The sequence below is a fragment of the Danio rerio genome, chromosome 23 (assembly GCF_052040795.2).
Source record: "Danio rerio strain M-AB ecotype USA chromosome 23, GRCz13ab, whole genome shotgun sequence".
Taxonomy (NCBI): Eukaryota; Metazoa; Chordata; class Actinopteri; order Cypriniformes; family Danionidae; genus Danio; species Danio rerio.
In genome coordinates, this window is record NC_141043.1 from 7,932,672 (window position 1) to 7,950,186 (window position 17,515).

The 17,515-nt window shown below is 38.0% G+C and overlaps 1 protein-coding gene across 1 annotated transcript; it reads right to left on the reverse strand.

The window, feature by feature from the left end:
- Nucleotides 1-532: 532 nt before the first annotated feature.
- Nucleotides 533-16,907, reverse strand: pcmtd2b (protein-L-isoaspartate (D-aspartate) O-methyltransferase domain containing 2b). Its single transcript, XM_087306585.1, has 6 exons — nucleotides 16,747-16,907; nucleotides 12,097-12,455; nucleotides 9,703-9,805; nucleotides 9,435-9,606; nucleotides 8,398-8,521; nucleotides 533-6,424 (listed from the first exon to the last, which is right to left on the reverse strand). The coding sequence occupies exons 2-6, from the start codon at nucleotides 12,401-12,403 to the stop codon at nucleotides 5,943-5,945; spliced, it is 1,188 nt and encodes a 395-aa protein (XP_087162711.1). The 5' UTR covers nucleotides 12,404-12,455; nucleotides 16,747-16,907; the 3' UTR covers nucleotides 533-5,942.
- Nucleotides 16,908-17,515: the final 608 nt, after the last annotated feature.

Genomic DNA, 17,515 nt, shown 5'->3' on the forward strand with positions numbered 1-17,515 from the left:
TTAAGAAATTTAGAAAATGCCCTGGATTATGATCGTTATAAAAAAAAATTATAATAAAATAATACATATATATATATATATACATATACATATATACATATATATATACATATATATATATATATATATATATATATATATATATATATATATGTATATATATATATATATATGTATATATATATATGTATATATTATATGTATATATATATATATATATATATATATTATATGTATATATATATATATATATATTATATGTATATATATATTATATGTATATATATATTATATATGTATATATATATATTATATATGTATATATATATATTATATATTATATATGTATATATATATATATATATATATATATATATATATATATATATATATATATATATATATATATATATATATATATATAAACCAATAACAACTTTAATTGCAATCATGCAAATTACTATTTAAATTGAATGATTTTGGAAAGCTTTACACACTGTGAGCACAACACACACACAAAAAACAAAATGTCTTTCCGGTGTGCAAACTCAAACTTTATTGAAAGTTGTTACATACAAGCACACAGTCGTTTTGAGCAAAACTTGATAGATATGCTTGTACGTCAAAGGAATAAAAGGCTTTTCTTATAATATCCTGGATTTGGAGGCCTATCTAAGCATTAGTCTCATCAAGGAGAACTAAAGAGAGCAGCTCCTGCTCTGGTGAAATGTGTGGAAATCGGACCTGGGATGCTCAGAATAGTCTTCCTGTACAGAGGTTTTGTTACCGCCACTGTCATATACAAAAAGCAAACGATCCTTTTCAGTATTTTTGGTCAAAAAAATAGAAAGGTCCTATATTGTTTTGGTCTTGATCTCTGAGCATCAGTGTTCAAAAATAACATCAAATCCTAAAGTATTCCTGAGTAGGGCCAAAAATTAAGTGTAGTCATTACAGTTTCTAAAAAAGAAATACCCAAGTGCTTTCGTGTACCTGACGGGAAGAAATTTGGCAGTTACCAATAAATATCGTTTTACATTTCTCTATTTTTAAAAGCTTGCAATATGACATAATGAAAGCTTAAATCACTGTATCATCCTGCCAGATCATGATTCGCTGGTAACTGCAAAAAACGATGTCTATTTTCATACAAGTGCAGAATAATGTTGTGTTCCAATTGCTTCTGAAGGCAGAGAACGAAGTGAATGAAGTTGACGTCACGTGCATGTCAACTGCGTTCAACTACACAAGTCAGAAAACCAAACTATCCGCATCCATTGATGGCAACACCAGTGGATTAAAAACAAAAACTGTATATTGCAGTGAAGTATGAAGTACTTTAGAGGTTGGATAATGCGTTACTGTGTTTGAAAGACGCAATAAAAATACTAATAAACAAAATACACTACTTTTTCCACATCTGTCAGAGCACGAAGAAGCCGTTTGCTGTGGTTTCCCAGTCGGAATTCTAAAAAAAAATCATAAAATCCTATGAAACTTTGAATTTCCGACTTCGGAGTACAAATGTAACGCATAAGCCACATCAAATATATAATGCTACCAGCAATGGTAGTTCAGTTTACGGGATGTCAAGTGCGCATCATACCACCACAAACTCCAATATCGATGACAAGTGGGTGCACTACGCCAGTACACATGCAGACGTTATTGTGTTTTGGAGAACACCGTAGAGGCTAGAATATGAAAATAAGGTTCAACAGTGGAAATAAGGTTCGACTTTAGGGTCTTATGTAAAGGTGAGGTCACTTTAGCGGATTTTTGCCAGCATAAAAAGATACAACACAAATACAAGAAGTCAAACCAACCAGCTTCCTATTGCAAATTTGATGAATCAAACAAGTAGAATTGCTTTTAGGAGCTTAATTCGTATTCGAAGTAGGGCTGAACGATAAATCGATGTTTAATCAACATTTGTGATTTAGCAAATGCTACGATTGTCTTGCACATCGTGCGAGGAAGCTACGGTTATTTCCTCAGAGGAGAACAAACATGGGATGTGTCCGAAACTGCATACTTCCATACTACGCTAAAAACAGTTTGCGAGCCGAGTAGTATGTCTGAACTTATAGAAATTGAAAATCAGTATGCGAGAAGTACCAGGATGACCTACTACTTCAGGCGAGATTCTGAAGTGTGCATCCCATGCACGCTGCGCTATGACATGATAGAGAGAATTCATGAATGGGAGTGAAGTGACGCAATCGACATGTGGTCCATGACCATGACAAAATGGCGGATGTAGTACGTCCGGATTCCATTCAAACAGCTCACATTCCTACTGTATAGAAGGTACTTTTCTAACGGCTGAGTAGTACGTTTAAATTCAAATGCAGTACCTACTGAATAGTAGGCGGTTTCGGATGCAGTCTTGGTTTATTAACAGAAAATGTATTATAAGAACCCAGATAAAGTATGTAATGATGCCTCTGACACGGCTAAGAATACTACAGAAATATCACCACATCATTTCACTGAAGGATTTATTTCAAACGCTGGATTAGAGTTATGAAGTGCTTTCAGGTCCAACATTAGCAACATTTACTATGCGCTGTAGGTCACTGTTACGCAAACAGCTATAAATATCTCAGAATGATTATCTGTGATTCGACCATCGCATGATGATATTTTATGTTGGTATGGGCGTGTGTAAGATTCTGACGGTATAATAACCTTGTATTAAAATACTACGGTATGACGGTATTGTGATTACTGACACAAAAACATTCAAAACATTTTCTATTTTTAAATGTTGGTGTAAAAAAAACGACAACTTTTTTTCCCAATTGAACACATTATATTTTATTTTAAGTGAAGTTTTTAAACTAATTTCGAGGAGCATGTGATATAATTGACTGCAGCTGGCCACCTATCTACACTCAATAGTTAGCCAATCAGATCTATCCTAACTCACTATAAGTAGCCTAGCTAGATATTACTCCCTTATCTTCGTTTTCCGAAGAAACCCCCCATCCACCCCCTTTCTCCTCCTTTCCTTCTTTAAAAAGGGGAGCTCTCGAGAACCACCTGATCTCGTACTCCCCTCACATGCTCTATGGACCTGGCGGGAGCCCTAGGCTTAACTATCTTCGAGCTCAGGGTTCTCTCCCGGGACAGCATGCCAAACCTGCTAACAGTTGTCAAGCAATATCTAAGTGTGAACTCTTGAATAAACATTTAAAATATTTTGGAACAGTAAACATGTCAGGCTAAATAATTCAACTGGAGATCTGCACGAGACTAAACTTTTAATCCCGCTTCCGCCAGGTTTTATTCCGCACCCGACCGCTCCCGCCGTAAATTCAGCCTTTGTTCACCTGCTGCCCGACCCGCCTCGTTTTCTATCCAACCTGACCGTTCCTGCTAAATTTAGATCTAGTTTCCAAAACTTCACATTGAAATTGGGTACTAGCAAAACTGAGAGAGAGAACAGATAAAAGTGTAGGTTGTGCAAGGACTGTAGGCTAAATGTCAGTTTTGTTTGCCCCTTTGTGATGAGACATGAGGGCCGCGTGACGTCCGGTGAGGTTTGTTTCTGGTGAGGCACTGACTCTATCAAACTCAGATTTACAAACATATCCACTGAATTTATTTGCCAACTACCGATTGTGTTCAATATATCATATATTATCATGAGCACTATATTGTTGGATCGCCCACTCCCGTTCATATTACACCAGAGTTACCAACCGCTACCACGTTTTATTCGGAAATTTATCCTCATGCCACAAGAAATCTGGTTGGTACAGCCGCAGAAATGAAGACCTATAAATTCAACTAAACCATTGACTTCTGCTATTTCATTAGTTTCTATCTTCTGTCTTTGGAGATCTTTTTTTTCTTTGGATATAAAGTACAGCCACTGCACTGTTCAGCTCTATAGCATGCTTGGATGTTGGTCTACAAGTGATTTGTTCACGATTGCTGAATCGTGGCCTGACCAATAGCTTTTAATGTGGTGATACTGTTGCCTGAAAAAACTAAATGAAATCATTTAGGAACATAGAAACGGTATATAAGAACATTCTGGCAGTTTTAAAACCTTGACTTTTCCAAACGGTAAACCTTAAGACCGGCTATCGTGCCATGCTTAATTTGATGTGATATTTTCCATAGCCTGTCAGTGAACTATAGCCTGATTTCCCGCGAATGCCAATTTAAACTGTGAAATCAAGGCTGCGGTGGGAAGAAACCCAAAAGTATCGCCTGAGTCACACAGGAATGTTGTGTACCTGGCTGTATATCTTACTAGTGAAGAGAAAGTGACACACATTATACTTTCACCGCCTTCTGAATGACCCGAAGGTCCGTTCTGAATAAATAGTGAAAATAAAAAGGGATATCAGAGCTCATTTTCAGTTAAGGGAAATGGCAATAGTTAGCTAACGTTTTCTTTCTCAAACACATGTTTTAGATGCCATTAACTCAAGTTAATGAACTGATTCTTTTTACCATATTAGTGGCACGGTACTGAAATTTAAAAAACAATCCATTTCCTGTTAACATTTTGGCATTCTTAAACGGTGCTAATTTGCCATTGTGTTTATGTGCTCAACAGAAATGACTGTAACTGACCGTGAAGGTCATCAGTTTACCACACTTCACTGATGTTTACTGAGTGTAAACACAGACGAATGATCCGCTTGATGAATCGACTGATCTTTACGGCTTTAAACTGCTCCAGTGTCCGCGTATCATTGTTTGCACTTGGTGAAGTGCGGTTAACTGATGACCTTCACGGCCAATCACAGTCATTTCTGTTGAGCACTGGAGAATACTATGGCAAATCAGCTGTTTAAGAATGCACTCAGCGGCGCTTAAATGTTAGTAGGAAATGGACAACACTATTACAGACTATATGAGGGTGTTTTTTTATCGCTCATCAGGTGACAGGCTGAAGCAGAGAAGCGTCCTCATGATGTTTACCTGGTGCCATGAACTGAAGCCTTGGAGGACACTTAAGCGCATTACTTGTAAAGAGATTGTGATGTAGTTTGATGCCTAATATGCTTTTAATTGTTTAAATTAAACTTAATGATATTACAGTGATGTATCTGCATTTTTAAATCGTGGCAACAGCTGAAAGTGTGTAGTACACAGCATGCTGTTGCAGTGTTTGCAGTGCTGGTCCTATACTTCCGGGTTTCTTCCCACCACAGCCTCGCTTTCATGCTTTAAAATGGCGGCCGTGTGAAATGGCTCTATCTGATCGCGCATGCTGGAGATTTACAGTTGATTACAGAGTCGGCTTTACTGACAAATGTACACAACAATCGTATGTGATTTATAGTGCAGCCCAAACCAAATTTGCGTGAATCACATTTTCATATTCAGACGAAACCATGAAGCACCAATTACAGAGAAATCACTTCCAAGCAAAGCTTCAAAAGCGTTATATTCATGTGAGGAGCCTGAACATGAGCAAAATCTGAGTGCACAACATTCGTCAGGTGAAACTCCCAGTCACGCATATTCCTACTGACGTACTGGATTTCGCCAAGCAACGGAAAACCTGACCACACTTTAAAGCTATTGAAAAATACTTCAATCCAACAAATCAAACTACGCCACATCCCAAAGCAGCGCTACTCTAAAAGAGCACAGCAACAAGCAATTCCCACAGGGACAATGTGTCGTAGGTCACGTACACGTTTGATCATCTCAATCGAGGGGAATACCGAATTACAAAAAGAGCCGGATAAACCCAAGCGACATTGATTATTCTGGAAGCCAGCTCAGTCCTTCAGATCCATCTATGTGCATCCCCAATCAAGGAGCTTTGCTTCTCAAAGGGACATGGATATTGTGATGCCATTAATTGAGGACTTAATTGTCATGCTAATCCAGTTTGAGAAGAGGTGGAGGAGGAAGGCTTTTCTTCGTGTCTAATCGTCTTAGTGCTTCGCCTGATCTCCGGCCACGACTCATTTCTCCCTGTAATACAGCAGATACATCTTCAGGGGTTCAGGTAATGGCAGTCTTAGGATCTTCTCCCTCAGAATATTAACAGGAGGCTCCACACGAGCGCAGCCGCCTTTGCTTTTCTCCTCTTCGCCAGAACCCTCCTCGTCCTCCTCAGGCAGGTCTTCTCTCACTCGCCGGCAGCCCCTTTCTTCTTCCTCCTCCACTTCCTCTTCTTCCTCTTCCACTCCCCCAGGGTAGTTGCAATCGTCCATGGCTGTGGGAATCATGGAGTCGTGGAGAACCACAGAGTTGACGCACTGGCGGTAGAAGCGGCGGCAGAAACGGCGGCGTTCGAAGCGAGGCCCGTAGCGGTGCATGGCCCGGGCCCCTGGGAAAGACACCCGTCTCTTTGTGCGTCCTTCACCCATCGCTATAGGCTGTCGCAGAGTGTGGCGGATGGCAATCCGTGACAAGTCCTGCAACGTCCGCACCTCAAAAATAGCTGGAAGGAGGACAGGAAAAAAGATGCTAACTTTATTAACTTGCAGGGTTTATGTCTGGTTTTACTTTGAAGTTTACAGCACTAGCTAATTCTGTAGAATTTTTTTTAAATACAATAATTTTCAAGTGATCATGTGATGATTTAATGATGGTATTTCTGAGTGATAAAAGAATTACAATTTATTTAGATGCAAAAATAGACTACACTACCTAACAAAAGTCTTGTTGCCTATCCAAGTTTTAGGAACAACAAATAACAACGACTTCTAGTTGATCATTTGGCTTCAGAAGTGGCTTGTATGACAGGACAGGCCTCTAGATTACGCTTATTTTACCAAAATAACAAATGATCATGCCTTGATTTTGAATTTAACAAGGACAGTAAGGTCTGACTTTGATGAGACAATAGTCTTGTCACTTAACAAAAATAATGTCCAGTATAAAATATAGTCACGGTGCAGTGTAAAAAGAATGAATATTGTGTCTGACTGTCATGAGCTTGGAGGACTGCATCCATACATCTCTGCAATGACTCAAATAACAATAATAAAGTCATGGAATGGCAAAGAAAGTCTCCCAGAGTTCATCAAGATTCTTTGGATTCAACTTCAATGCTGCCTTTGGTCCAGACTAGTTTAGAAAAAAGTCCAGAAAAAGGTACTAAAAACCATCACAATAGAAAAAAAGACCATATGCCTTTAGTGGTCCAAGTGGAATATTATAAAGATAAAATGTACTTTTGTGTGCACATAAAACTAAAATGACTTTATTCAACGTTTTTTTCTCCTCATTGTCAGTGAAGGTTGCGTGTTTATCAGCATGATGCACTGATGTATACCCTGATTGCCAGTTTGTGACTTCCTCTGATTAAAACAAAGCACAAGCGCATCCAAGGTGTGAAGGCTGATTTATACTTCTGCGTCAAACACCGGCGTAGGCTATGGCGCTGACGCATAGCCCTTCGCCGTGGCCGTGGCCGTGGCCGTCACTGACGTGCACCTCTCAAAAATTGTAACTACACGTCGCAACAACGCGTAGCGCAAGCTTTGTGATTGGTCGGCCTGCTAGCGCCGACAAGTCGGGGCGGGACCGAGAGCCGCACGAATGGCGCGAGCGATTGTTTACAAGTGTGGAGTCCCGTGAAGGAGCTCCGGATAAAAAAAGTTTTGTTTTGTGTTTACCTCATGGTTAAAGTTGTTGCACGTCCGCCGGTTCCTGCCTCAAAATGAGTGAGTTTGAGTCACTTGTACATCCAGGAAGTGTTCAGAATAGCAAAACAGAAGCGAAGAAACTCGACACAGAGGAACATTTACACCTCACTGCCCACTAGCGTTTCGGAAGTGTTAATGCAGACCAACAGAGACAGCGTGCAGAAGTATAAATGCACAGCTACACGCGTTGCCTGCACCGGTCACTTGACGCAGAAGTATAAACCAGGCTTTAGTCAGCAGCTTGATTGAGCATGACACGCATTGTGTCACTCTTGTGAATGCGCACCCTATACTGACACAGAGGAGGCCAAAAACTGTTGAAAAATTTTGTTTTTTATTTTATGTGTGCACAAAACATTCTTATAGCTAGCTTCATTATATTACAATTGAACCGATGAAGGCATTTGGACTGTTTTGAGGATTTTTTTGAGGAATTTTTAAACAACTCAGGACAGTTACCATCTGTGCAGGATGAAGGGACTCTCAGATTTCATCTAAAATGTCTGAATTTCTGTTCTGAAGATGAATGAAGGTCTCAGGATTTTAGAATGACAGGAGGTAAACTAACCCTTTTAACACTTATTTTTATTGTTGTCCTATTGAGAAAAAAGTTATATCTTGCATGAGGATAAATGATCACTTTAATTTAAATTACAGCTACAATAAACAAAATACAACATTTTCATTAAACTCAGTATACATTTAAATAGCTGAATATATCAATAGTGTCTACAGTGGCCAGATGATACCCCAGTGTACTCACGTAAAGGAACACTCCTAGGTCTGCCATTGACATTCTGCTTGGGCTGGACGAGCGGAGCGAAGGTCACAGCGATGATTTTCTTGGTCTCCCAGGAACTCTGACCTGTGCGGGTGATCTTGGTCAACTGCAAAACAGTATCTAATGAGCCTTCAAGACAATAATTACTACACTAATTATACATCATAACATGGGAATACTAATTTCCTGTAAGCAAGTACACAGATTCGGTCTGAGTAATTTACATGTTTAATTACATGTTTAAATATTAAATGGTTTTAATTTAGCTCTCAAAATCCCTTAAAATCAAAATCCGATTATTTCCTTTATTTCTTCATTGAATTTAATAGCTTCATTTTAATATATTTTCAGGTAGTATATTTTAATAAACATACATATATAAGATTTACCGTGTTGTTTAATGTTACTTTTTAAAGTTATATAAGCGGTTTACACATAAGGTGGGTCTCCTCATCCACCACCAGTGTGCAGCATCCACCTGGATGACGCAACGGCAGCCATATTGCGCCAGATCGCACACCACAGACCAGCTGATTAGTGGAGAGGAGACAAAGTGATGAAGCCAATTATCATATGGGGAGGGTTAGGAGGCCAATGGACAGATTTGGCCAGGATGTTGGGTTTAAACCCCTACTATTTTTCGAAGGACATCCTGGGATTTTTAACGACCACAGAGAGTCAGGACCTCGGATTAATGTCTCATCAGTCCCCATCATACTGGGGGCATTAGGATCCACACAGACCGCAGGTTGAGCGCCCCCTGCTGGCCTCATTAACACCACTTACGGCAGCAACCTGGCCTCCACATGTATTCTTCCAGGTACTGACCGGGTGCATCCCTGCTTAGCTTCAGTGGGCGACCATGTGAAAATTACAGAGTTAGCTGCCCGACGGTTTTGTCACACACTTACTTCCAAAATCAATTAAATACTAAAACTACACTTATCAAACAATTTCAAGTGGTCTTTAAAATTTACTGTGCAATACAAGCATGATTTCTTTAAATAAACATGACCTACCTTCTCCTCCAGGGGGAGAACTAATATCCCGCCAACTTTCAGCAGGTTCTTCATGTAGTTCTCATACTCTTTCTGAACTCCTGCACCGCAGTAAACCCTGTCATACTGCCGGCTCTCCGGAGGAATCTCCAGACAGTTCCCCACAACAAAGGTTGGCTCACAGAACTCAAACCTGCAAAACTCAAACCGTTAAACCAAACCTATTCATTGAGGGGAAAAAAAGTCTTTCAATGAAAGAGTTAAAGCAGTTGCACAGGAAATGACTCACTTGTCAAAGCTGTCACTGTTTTTGATGAAGTAGTCGAGTTTCTGATAGGCATAATCAACCACATCTGTGTGTAGTTCCACACCGTGATTCACACCAAACGGACCTGATAACAAATCCATATATTTATATTAAATTATATGCATTTTTAGGGTGCTTTCACACCTACACTTTGTTTCGGAACCTGTCTCATTGGCCCAGTTAGCGTGGTTCGTTTGGCATATGCGAAACCACCAATCGCTCTCGGATCCGCGCGATCCGCTCCGAGATCGATTGATTGAGGTGGTCTCGGCTTGATTGAAACGAACTTTGGAGTAGATTGATTGCAGTGAGAAAGCGAGCCGATCCGAGCATGGTTATATCACTGTGTTTTATGGCTATATGAAGAGAGAATTATGAGTAGGGCGGGAAGTTTCGCGAGTCTCTGGATGCCCACAAACGAATGATAATCTCCCGGTAATCTCGCGTCTCCCTCCCGATTCTAAATAGGCTACGTCGCGCACCCTTCTCACTCCTCCCCACCGCATCTCTCCTCACTCTTCAGCAGACACGTCACACGCACCTTGTCAAACACACCCCCCCCTACCCCTGACAGTTAAAATGAGTACATTTACTAAGTGGTTGTGTCACTGTGTTTAATATTTTCTGTGCATGAGTGTATGGTATAGACTAGTTAATGCCACATGCACTGTGATGCGTTTTATATTCGTAGTTCATTTTGAAATGAAAACAGCGAAGTGTTCGTTAAGAGTTACATTTTCGCTGGAGGAGGTGAGCACTGAGGAAACAGTAGATGGGAAACCCGATTGCTGAAGTTATCGATAAACACACCTTGTTCTCTTGCTCTGCACGGCTGTGGTTTGCTGATCAAATGAAGAACAAAAGACTGGGAGGAGCCAAATTCTGCCGCTGTTTTCATATCAAATTTAAAGGGGACTAAGGTGATAATTTAGTGTACAGTTCATGAGCTAATCGCAAAAGTTTTAGGGGGGCTGATTTGAAATATAGGGGGGCTACAGCCCCCCTAAAATAGGCCTAGCAACACCCATGACTGAGACTACAAAAGGTAGTCAGTAGAGCAAACAACATCAAACCCATAAGAAGTCATTTGTTTTTTGTAATTTGATGCAAAGATGATGTAATACATGCATAAACATAGCTTTAAAAGAAATCTAAATATAAAACAATTTCAAGGATTCAAGATGCTGATTACCGTTAAATTTGTCATAAGACTTGTTAAAAGGGTCCATAATCATTTTTTTTTTAAAAAGTCACAGCGTCTGGTTGGTGAGGACTTTAAAGGTGCAGTAGGTGATCTGCCAAAAAGCTAAGCGCTTAGCATATTATCTTTGGACGGCGGGGAGGGACTGTGATTCAAAGCCACACCCCCTGAAATCGTGAGCGCACGCAACAGCCGACAGACAACCCACTAGTTCATGTCATTCGCCAGTTAGTTAGTGCCAGCGCAGTGCAGGAATTACATTTATTACTTAGCCACACTTACATGCTATTTCAGAGCGAATATTCAGAGTAGCATGGTAAACAGTATAGGAAGGCTATCATTGTTCAAAAATGACCCAATGTGAATATAAAAGCAACTTCAGCTCAATAAAGCAGGTTAGGCGGAATAGCGCTATTTACTGGTGTTTTGTTGTTAAACTAAATATAAATCTACATTATAGATGCTGTCAAAGAACCTTATGAAACTGAAAATAATCACATCAATTTTTGTCATCAAAACACACGTCTGTGCATATAAGTCATTCATAACAGAACACAATCTAACATAAAATAGTTTCAAAACAGAACATTACCTGTCTAACAGTAATACTTCAGCCATTGTGCCGTCCTTCCTCCAGCATGCTAAAGTAACTCCAATATTGATTCAGATATTTAAAAGTTTCAATTCAGCATTTGACTTCTCCCTGTCCATCTCGTGAACGCATGGCCGCTTTAAGAGCGAATTATACCTGCGCCTGGCTTTACAGTAATCGGCCCGAGCTCAGCTGTCCTTCGGCGCCTCCGGCTGACGTGCACGCGCTAATGGAGGATCTGCGTGAACACATGCGTGAACACATAGAAGTCTACATATGTTGACAGACAGTCTGACCAGCTTATCGGAATTAAGGGAGATGACGGTCCGACTCTATTTAATTTATTTAATTGGATGAACATTTTTTTGTTTTATGCTTTACCCAGAATATAAAAATACATATAAACACATTTACTGTAATCATTACTATTGGACTGTGAAGAGACTTTCAACCTAAATGAAAATACTGTTATCATTTACTCACCCTCATATAAATCACAAACAAGGATAGAATATTCCTTTTGGGGTGAACTAACTCTTTCATTATTATTAATATTTCTGTTTTTACGTATAAGTGCACTCACCCAGTATAAGGCCCACCATAGTGCTCAAATAACCCGTCCCGCTGCCCAGATTGAGAAAAGACAAGCCAGGCTGCAGATCCAAAGCCTCCATCACCTCAGAGTAGATGCATGGAGCAGACAGATGGAGGTTTCCGTGCCTCCAGGCCAGGTCTTTGTAAGCACTGTCACGGTACTCCTCCAGGTAATAGTCGGCTCTGTCGATGGCTCTGAAGGCCCTCTCCACCAGATCGGAGCGGATGTAATGGGCATCCTTCAAGTTGTCAATCAGCTCATCGTTGTCCTCACCCGCACTCACAGCTCCCCCCATGATCAAAGCAGATGAGCCTTTAAGGACAGTCCTGAGGAGAGCCGATCACTGTCTGGAGAGAAGAGCAAAACATCTCAACGCAGAGCATCTGAAATAGCAGAGTATTATTGTTAAAGTGCAATTAGTTCAATGTGTGTTCATTTTGAGTTTGTACCAGAATAGTTCAATAAAAAAATAAAATTGAATTGGCTCACCCTCAAGATATCCCATGCGAAAAGTTCAGATGCAAAAAAACTCTTAGTGCCATCTGAACTTTTCCTCTAAAATATGTTTATTTGAGGTATTCCACTTTTAAAAACAATGCAAAAATCTATTTATACTTACCATAAATTAGTAAACCTATACAGGCGCCTAAAAATTTTTTCAGATGACATTTAGAGGCTTTTGTGTCTGAACTCTTCGTTTGTAGATGTCTTTCTTGTTTCTGATAGATTATATGATATTATACCCTGGCTTTGACTTGCTTTATAATGGCAGTGAATGGAGCTCAAGTTTTTGAAGCCCCAAAAGCACATTAAGCACAAAAGTAATCCATATAGGGCTGCACAATATATCATTTCAGCATTTATATCACGATTTGATCTTTCACAATAATCGCACCACAAAATATGCAATGCTGAGTCTGGATTATAATTGGTAATTTCTCAAGCATTCACACATAAGAAATTGTACTGTTTGTAAGTTTAAAAAAATAATAATTTTATTGTTTATTTTAAGAAGACATTTTACATTTGATAATTTAAGTACTATACACAGATAGACGGAAAACTGACACTGAATACAGGTACAAGTGGACTGAATACAGTACAACACTGTTTATTTAATAAGTATCTTTTTCTTTATTGAATTTATCTGCTTGTATATTGCTTATTATATTTTAATGTGATATGCTGAATTTCATATTAAATTTGATATAATGCTGCTTAGTGTTTCATGGGATTGTACTGTATTTTCCCTAAATAAACCTACTAATGAACTATTACAGTCTTGCATATTATTATTTTTTCAGATTTTCCTCATCTTCTCTGCTCAAAATCAAAGTTTGTAATTACCTTGCAGTTAGTTTTTTATTTCATGACTTAAAGTTGATCAAATATTTTTTTTTTTCCATTAGAGGAAAAGTCACACCCGAAATCAGCAGCACAAAAGAAAAGTGAAAGAGTTCCTGTTGTTTACTAATCATTTATAATCATAAATCATGCATAATTGATTAAATCTGTGTATAACATGAACATGAAGTGTAGGCTAATTCTCAAACAATACGTGTAATGACAATGAATCTATTGCAGTGGTTTTAAAATGAGTTTCTATTTAGTTGTAAACAACACCTCCAACAGTTTGCGGTTTAGCATGGCAAGAAGGCACTGAATGATTATTAAGACAGCTAAATCTTTAATGAGACACAGCAGCATGTTAGAAATCTGAGCTGAACAGACATGTCAACAAACCTGAAAATAATATACTTCTGGCACTCTATTTTTAGAGGTCAGACAATGCCAAGTAAAAAAAAGTGGCACGCTGTTGTGTCATAACTTTAACCCTTGGCAGAGAGTATTGGGATATGAAACCCCTCTACTTCAGCAGGGTGTTTTCACACCTCTACTTTGGAAAAAGTCAGGAAAGTGGGGGTGCCCAGCTCTGTTTAGGAGGGAGTGTCAGAAGAGGGAAAAAGGCATGGTCTGTAAGAATTTGCATAAAAATGGGAGTTGGGAGTTTCACAATGATTGCTTTTTTTTAAAGAAATATAAAATAAATGCTAATATTGTGAAACATTGCATTTAAAATTACTGTGTTTGAACATAGTAATTTTATTGCAATTTACTTCTGTGATGGTACAGCTGATTTTTATAAGCCAGTGTGATTAAGAAAATAATTCTTGCAATCATTTACTATGAATATTAATTATTATAATTACTCTAATGTAATTATACATTTTGAAAACCAGTGCTGCCAAATAATTTTGTGAAAATTGTGATACATTTTTATCAGACTCTTTTTTTTCACGAGTGGAATAAATATGTTGTAATCATTATATTACATATAACAAATACATTACATGCATATTACATATTATATAAAATATAATATATATATCTTAATGTGCATGCCCACAAAAGTCACATCACAGGACATGTAATTTTGAGTTGAAATTATAATTGATCAGTACAACAGTTGAGAATACATGAGATTTGTGAAGTCATTATAAGTATAACCATGGTCAAGTACAACCATAACAGAGTGAAAACTTATCAATTGCATATTTTAAAGGCATTTTAAGAGAATTTCAAACATTCATGCACAAAAAAAGTACAATTGTGTAATGAGGAATTATTCCACTAAATTATTCATTCATTAATTTTCTTTTGGCCTAGTCCCTTATTTATCAGGGATGGAATGAACCACCAACTATTCCGGCATATATTTTATGCAGCGAATGCCCTTCCAGCCACAACACAGTAATAGGAAATTTACAGAAATATTAGTGTTATTTTACATTTCATTAATCAATTTCAACACCAGAATACTGAATGCTCTGGAAAACCATCAAGCACCGTTTCTTCTTTAACTTTTTTGTTGCTCTATTTTTGCTTGTGATTTATTTATTATTCCTATACATGATTTACATTTTTAAGAATTACCCCCATCAATCAAAACTAATAAATTATTTCCAAATAGAGCTATTCAACCTATTTGGTGAAATTGTATTTATATTGCAATATATAAGCAAAAAAATAATAATTATATATATATAGCAGAAAAACTAAATATCGTAATGTCAGATTTGTCCACTTCTGATGAGTCAGTCACTTCTGATCAATTAAATGCATCCTTGTTATTTAATGCAATTTAGTGACACTAAACTCGTTATTAAAATGTATTAAGCTTTTTAATTAAATAATAATTAAAAAGTTAATAATAAAACCAATAATAAAAAAACATACATTATATGCAAAACACAACATATTTCAAAGCAATGAAAAATATAATTATTACAAAACATATTTATTTAACAAAAACCACAAATACTCTGTTTCTCTGAAATTGTATTACTGTCTAAGACAAATACATTAAAACTACCTGTAATTAAATGACTTAAAACATTATTCTGTTAAATATTCTGCAGAAAAGTCATCTAAATACAGTAACTGAACTACTTAATACTTTGTAACTAATTACACCTGACACATTTGACCAGAAATACAACACATTTCTGAAACTAACTTTTATTTTTAAATCATGGCATGGTTCAATGGACTATTCAAAGAGAATAATAAAAGATACACACAACAACATAGTTACTTTTCTTTAAAACAGTCATAGCATGTTAAACTAGCCACATAGTCTAACCCAGGGGTGGCCAACCCTGTTCCTGGAGAGCACCTTCCTGCAGATTTCAGTTGCAAACCATATCAAATACACCTGAACCAATTAATTAGGACGTGAACACCACGTGATAATTACAGGCAGGTGTGTTTGATATGGGTTGCAACTGAAATCTGCAGGAAGGTGGTTCTCCAGGAACAGGGTTGGCCACGCCTGGTCTAACCAATAGATCATCCTAAAAGGATAGTTCACCAAAAGATGAAAATGTACTATTTAATCACCCTTAATGGTGACCAATATTTATGATTACTTTATTCCGTTGAACACTATGAAGAATATATTTTGAAGAAAGCCTAACACCTGTAACCACTGACTTCCATAGTAGTAAAACAAATATTATGGTAGTCAACAGTTACAGGTTTTCAACTTTCTTCAAAATATCTTATTTTGTGTTTAATAGAAGAACAAGTTTGGAACTTGTGAAGGACAAGTATGTGGTGACAGAATTTTCAGTTTGAGTAAACTAACGTTATCCCCTTAACCAGGCTAACAAACATATAAACATATCACTGACTGAGAAATTAGGAATGCAGCAACTGTTGGCTGGTCACCTTTTAAGTACTAAATAGAAAAATAAATTTAATATACTGCACATTATATCACAAACTCGATCACTTTGCATTTTAATCTTACTGACGTGATGGCATCCGTCAACTAAGTTATTTATAATAAACAAACAACCGGGCGACACACGGTAACGAACCGAACATTACATTCAGCCAGCGATCGCGCAAACAAACATCTGTAACGTAACGTTAGAGAACAAAGCAAAGGAACGTGGACGCGGGCTTTCTACATGTTGCAACTCAGTAACCGTCATATTTAGGTCACATCTATAACAACAGTAAATTACAGTCTGTCTGTGCACGAGGGCAAGCTTTGCACAACCACAGACATAAACAAAAGAGTCTCCGGCCACACTGAGCGCATTCATTCCCGCTGCGCAGTCAGCATCTTACCGTGTGATTGTGGGCCTCGGCGGTTGTCTCGTGCAAATTAGCAATGTCCATCTATCACATTAACGCGTATGTCGTGTGTTTGGTTCTGGGCACAATAACGCCTAACTTGACTGCGAATATTTGATGCGATGTAAACATAAACCAGCTGACGCGCTGACGTCACACGCACAACGACGTCAAGGGATTTGTTGTGATTCGATTCGTGACTCGGATCTTTTGAGCCTGTTCACAAAAAAGATTGACGAGTCAATGAATCATCCATTCAATTATCCTTTAAATTAAAACTAAAGTAAACTAAATTTAACTAAACTAATTTTAAATAAATAAATTCAATAAAAAATCAATTCAGCTTTCGTTTCTTAATATTTTATAATGTTTTGCAACTCTATTGGAAGACTGTAAGGGTGGTTCACACTTGTAGTTTTCATTTATTCATTCATTTTCTTTTTCAGCTAACCTATGTCTTCAGTAACCTTTTTAATCTGGAGTCGCCACAGCGGAATGAACCACCAATTTATCCATCGTATTGACACACACACACACACACACACACACACACACACACTTACACACACACACACACACACACACACACACACACACACACACACACACACACACTACGGTCAACTTAGCATACCCAAAACTTGTGGGGGAAACCGGAGCACACAGAGGAAACCCACACGAACACGGGGACATAGAATGCAAACTCCAGACAGAAACGACTCAGCGACTGCTGTGAGGCGAATGGATACCCACTGTGCCATAC